The 6,000-nt window shown below is 39.7% G+C and overlaps 1 protein-coding gene across 3 annotated transcripts in view; it reads left to right on the forward strand.

Annotated features, from left to right (window-relative positions):
* CDKL2 (cyclin dependent kinase like 2) overlaps nt 1–4,810 on the forward strand; it is a 54,900-nt gene extending 50,090 nt beyond the window's left edge. For all 3 annotated transcript variants that reach the window (XM_044224028.1, XM_044224027.1, XM_044224029.1), the window contains 2 exons: nt 1,112–1,199; nt 2,702–4,810. In XM_044224028.1, coding sequence (XP_044079963.1) covers nt 1,112–1,199; nt 2,702–2,713 — 100 coding nt within the window. In that variant the 3' untranslated portion in view covers nt 2,714–4,810. The remainder of the gene's footprint in view (nt 1–1,111; nt 1,200–2,701) is intronic.
* Nucleotides 4,811–6,000: the final 1,190 nt, after the last annotated feature.

Raw genomic sequence — 6,000 nt, forward strand, 5'->3', positions numbered from 1 at the left:
TATGTTTTGAAGCCTCTGGGTCCTGTTTTAATCCTTCATAATCCTCTGGAGAATGTTGAAATTTTTGTTTTAGCAGGCCGTCATTCAGCTTTTGTTCACACTATACATTCTGCCTTATCCCCTGTGAGAAGTGTTTCAAATCTCAGTTCTCTGTCTTTGATATCCTAGTTCGCATCTGTGTTGTGCTTATGTGGCTTTGGGGTTAGCTAGAGACTCGTGCAGGCAATTCAAATCTCAGTTCGGTTCTCCCAAACCTCTGCTGTGCTGGTGGAGCGCTGCCGTGCATGCTGCAGGAACTGAGCTGAGACTCCTGGGGTCCACACAGAATGAGACGGCCCTCTCCTCTAACCCTCTTCTCTCCAGGACCATCCCTCTCCCCACATAATTGCTGGCCTTCAGGGACTCTTTTTCCTGTTTTTTTCCGGGATAACAAGGGAGTTTCTTCCTTTCTTTCTTCCTTTCTTTTTAAGATTTTATTTATTTATTTGACACAGAGCGAGATCACAAGTAGGCAGAGAGGCAGGTAGAGAGAGAGGGGGGAAGCAGGCTCCCTGCTGAGCAGAGAGCCCAATGTGGGGCTCGATCCCAGGACCCTGGGGTCATGACCTGAGCCAAGGCAGAGGCTTAACCCACTAAGCCACCCAGGCTCCCCAACAAGGGAGTTTCTTTCAGACTTTTGGCCTCTTGTACTACTTCATTGCTCTGAGATTGGGGCCTGCCTTTTGGACAGAGGCACAGAAATAAAAAACTAAGTTGGGAAGCTACATCCATGTGAACGACCACATCGCTAACTTCTGACTCCTTTGCTTAATCTTTAGTTGTTTTTTTTATATTTTTCCTAAAGGGTTTTATTGGTTTGGTAACAAATAGGAGAGATGGGTTATAGTGGGTTTGTACTACCTCCGCGCATCAGAAGTCTCTTTTAACTTACGTATCAACAAAGAGGTCGAAGGATAACATCTACTTCATCAGCCTCTTCTGTGGCAGCAGCTGGAACTATGAATAGTTAATTCTAAGCATCTGGTATTTGAGGAACAAGAATTGGGATTTGGGGAGGAGTGGGACCTCTACAACTATTGGGACACTGTAATGCTTGATTATTGACTTATAGGTATCCGGATCTCCCCCGTCAGATGGCCTGGAGGCTGATTTGCCTCGAATGGAACACCAGCACTGAGAGCCGTTTGCTTCTGAACTGGGTATGTCAGGTGTTTCATACTTAAAGCAAAGTGTCCTCCCATGAGAAATATTTTGTAGCTTTCTGAAGGTCAGATACTGCCGATAAAGTAATCTCCAGTGATTGATACCATGAGAACTCCTGATGGCGAAAGACTTGTGTCACTTAAAAATACAGAAGTGACATTTGTTTCTGGGGTGAAATCCCTTTTCATAGAGCTTACATCTCTTGCTATTAAACTAATCTCCTGCATTTTATTGGCTCCAGGAATACGAATTTACGGTGGTGAGTGCTGTGGAAGGATATATACTTATCTCCCTTATCAGTCATTTGTCCCTTGGGGCTTTTAAAGCAAGAGAGACAAAATGATTGCCTGGTAATCTTCTTCCCTATAAAGAAGGATCAGCACTATACCAGATGATTGCTTCCCATTTATATATTTATTTACTTATTTTTATTTTTTGCTTCTACTGGACTTTACATTGTCCTGCTACTATACCACAGGAAAAACAGGCTTGCAAGCTCCAGGCAGAGAAACCTCCAGGGCCCCTAGAACACCTTCCCACCTCACTGTGGACCTATTCACAGGATAAATACATGTCACACATTTTTTTTCTTTTTAAAGAAAGCAGGATAGATTAATAATAAGTGATTAGGCATCAATAATGACTTGGAAAATCAAATGTCAATTTTAAATGGTAACAGGATTTCCCTCCTTTAAGTATAACTATTTAGTACTAAAAAATTGAAAAACAAAAATCAGATTTTTTTTTTTAAAGATTTTATTTATTTATTTGACAGACAAGAGATCACAAGTAGGCAGAGAGGCAGGCGGAGGGGGGTGTGTGGGGCGGGGCGGGAAGCAGGCTCCCAGGATCACGACCTGGGCTGAAGGCTAGAGGCGTTAACCCACTGAGCCACCCAAGTGCCCCCAAATCAGACCTTTTGAGTGCGAATTCACTATGCGACAAGTCATTCAATGTTTAGTATCTTATTAGCTATAAAATGTGATGATAATAAAATCCCACCTTCTTATAAATATGTTGTTGTCATTAATCTATTAACCTCCACAAAGCATTTTGAATGTCTGTGCCATCATATGTGAATTTACTATGAAGTGAACAAGTCTTAATTCCTCACGGGTACGGGTCCCTTCCGAGGTTCTGGGAGAAGTCTTGGCGATGAACTCATTACACATACTGTATGAACTGTAGCCTCTATGAAACTCGGATCTGTTTTGTCAAAACCAGTCATCATTTACAGACAAGGAGATGATATGCTATGACAGTTTCGATTGATAATTATCCTAAAGAATGTCTTTAAAATCTTGTTTTTGATATATATGGTTTAGTCTAAAGTTTTCTTACTTTATAATACTTTACATTACTTTATAATACTTTATATTACTTTATAATACTTACAATATTATAAATATCTTCAATGTGAGAAAGCAAGTGAGATAGAAATGGATTTCTAGAAAGATCTTATGTAAACCATTGGGCATATGTTCCCCTGTGATTTTAGATGCTGCTCTAGCCCTTGAGATGACATCCCCTTGCAACAGAAGTGCTGATATCCTACAGAGAGAGATTCGTGGTTTTGTCCTTTACTTCTGAACTGCCTGCATTTTTTTTTTTCTGAGAAAGGCCTTGCAGAAGAAAAAAGACAAAGACTTCCAAGTGTTTCCAAGGAAGGTTGAATAAGTGCTCCTCCCTGACTATCTTGTCACCTTTCAAGTCTCTGTTGCTATTTCAGGATATATCCAATGGAAGAATAGTGATATGGTTCTTGTTACATGAATGTGTATTTACTGTTAGTAAATTGTGCATTTAAAATTACCCAAGAGTAAAAAAAAAAGTTTAAAAAGAGAGAAAGAATCATTATAATGGTCATGTTATATGAACTTTCTGTGTTATCTATCTAAATGTGTACATTTATTTAGGAATGGGTTTGGTGGAGGTAAGTGATTAAAAACTAGGATCAGTTGAAGAAATGAAAAAATTAGGATCAGTAAGAGAAAATTTTTCCTTTACCCTAATTTAACTGTAAATACACATTTAAAAAGCTTGCTTGTTTCTAGGCTTTAGGGAGATAAGTAATTGCTCTCTGTGGATAGGCATCTGTCTTTGGTTTCTGTGATTATTGTTGATGTTTGATCATTGTGTTATGGGAGTCTGGCCTCTCTGCTGATCTTCTAAGAACCACACTACTGCAGACGTCTCAAGGACATTTTTTTGTCTAATGATTTAGCATGGCCTGACCTTAGATAATCCTCTGTATTGTAAGACTGTGGTGCCAGTGTTCCTGTGTACAGGAACAGGACTGAAGTTAAGAACGGTGAAGGAGAATTTTGTAGGTGTACCTTCCAGTTGAGGACTGTGCCTTTGAGAAAGGAAGTATATACGTGCAAAATTAGGAAATGGGACACTGGCTTACTGACCGACCAGGACTGGTTACTTTATCTTGGCCAATTACTGTTGATCTACCCCCCCCCAGAGAGGCTTTGGGAAGGAACATCCGTTGTTAGGGACTTCTCTCCTGTCCACTGGTAGTTTGAAGGTGATAGCAGACAGAACCCAGAGATGTTCCTATCTTCTTGTTTCCTCACTTAGGCCTTCCCAAAAGTTCTTCACCAATTGGCAAAACTATCTACCTACAGTCCTCACATCTTACCTCGTGCCCCAGTCCACGGCTTCCGGGTGGGAAGCTGAAGCCAGTTTGACTCTAGGTTTTTAGTTTCCAGTTTGCTGGTCACACTCTGCATTTATTGTTTTAGAGAATTGTTAGGGGGACCGGAACTTGTGTGTCTTTCTTGGCCTTAACTGGTTAACAACATGTTTTTTTCCAAAAAGCACTGACTAGAACTTAGCCCAAGAATTTAACTAGCACTTTTCTTTATTACTCTGTGGAGCTTAATATTGAATTTCTGAATTTAGATACTTGGTCCTCAAAAAAGCAGGACATTCAGGAAGAGACAAATTGAGGGGTTCCGATGTGGAAGTCTATAGGTGGTTCAATTAAAATTCTGTCTTGATTTTGAAGCTCTATTTTTAAACTCTGACCAGGTGTTTGACTAAATTGGTATGACTAACATGCTAGACAAAATTAATGTGTAGGCATTAATAGCCTTCACATCGAGATACTGTTTCATTTTTACTTTAAAAAGTATTGCCAACAGACTGTACAGTGTGGGAAGCAGACAGTACTTAAAAGCCAAGTGGCTTTCCAACTTATTTTGATGTAATTTTTATTTAAAGACAGTGTGTACATATCACCTCAATGTCTGAGGATCTAGGATCAATTATCTGTATTTGTTTTTGGTATCTTTTGCCTATTAAAACACTGTGTGAACTTTAGAATTAAGGGACTAAATATAATTTACTCTAAGTGCAAGTTGAGACTTGAGGATCATATCTGGTTAGAACCTGGGCGGAACTACTTGAAAAAAGAAGATTTTTGTAAACTGCGGCTCTAGATACTGAACCAAAAATAATTCTTTCAGTTTAAGATTACTCTGTTCTCCTTACAAGGATATGACTAAACATAATCGGAAATATGTGTATGTCCTGGTGGGGGAAATGGGCTTGCTGTTGGATGTATGTTTTACAATTAATAAATATTATATCTTACTGAGCTCCGTAGATGATTTCATTTGCATTTATTTAAGAGAATACAAATAATGTATACAACATTGTATGGAATTTAACAAATAAGTTTGAAATAATCTGTTAATTCTTTTTTGGAAACTTGGATACAGGGGTGGCAAGCTGTCTTTTTTTTAATTGGGTTTTTATTTTAATTCCGGCATAGTTAACCTAGAGCTATGTTAGTTTCAGGTGTACCCTATAGTGAGTCAGCAGCTCTGTGCGTGACTCGGTGCTCATCGAGGTAAGTGCCCTCTAATCCCTGCCACCTGCCCCCACTCTGGTAACCCTCTATTTCTTCCCTATTTAAGGGTCTGTTTTTTGGGTTGTCTTTTTTCCCCTTTTGTTTGTTTTGTTTCTCAAATTCCCCGTGAGGGAAATCATACGGTATTTGTCTTTCTCTGACTGGTTTATTTCACTTCGCTAATGCTGCTCTCCAGAGCCATCTATGTTGTTGTTGCAAACGGCAAGATTTCATTTTTTTTTTTAATGGCTGAAAAATACTGCATTCCACTTCTTTATCCATCCGTCTGTAGATGGACACCCGTGCTGCTTCCATAATTTGGTTATTGTAACTGATGCTGCAGTAAATATAGGGGTGCATGTATCTTTTTGATTAGTCTTTTTGTATTCTTTGTATTGTATTCAATACAAGTAGTAGTTTTGTATTCCACTACCCAGTGGTAGAATTACTAGATCATATGGTGGTTCTGTTTTTTTTTTTTTTTTTAAGATTTTATTTATTTATTTGACAGAGATCACAAGTAGGCAGAGAGGCAGGCAGAGAGAGAGGGGGAAGCAGGCTCCCTGCTGAGCAGAGAGCCCGATGTGGGGCCTAATCCCAGGACCCTGAGATCATGATTTGAGCTGAAGGCAGAGCCTTAACCCACTGAGCCACCCGGGCGCCCCTGCTTCATTTTATTTTAATTATTTTTTAAGATTTTATTCATTTATTTGAGTGTAAGAGGGGCTCAATCCCAGGACCCTGAGATCATGATCTGAGCTGAAGGCAGAGGCTTTAACCCACTGAGCCACCCAGGCGCCACTGCTTCATTTTATTTTAATTGTTTTTTAAGATTTTATTCATTTATTTGAGTGTAAGAGGGAAGAGATCTCAACCACGGGGGAAGGTAGAGGGAGAAGCAGACACCGTGCTGGGCACGGAGCCCAACATGGAAA

The sequence above is a fragment of the Neovison vison genome, chromosome 11, assembly GCF_020171115.1.
Source record: "Neovison vison isolate M4711 chromosome 11, ASM_NN_V1, whole genome shotgun sequence".
Lineage (NCBI taxonomy): Eukaryota > Metazoa > Chordata > Mammalia > Carnivora > Mustelidae > Neogale > Neogale vison.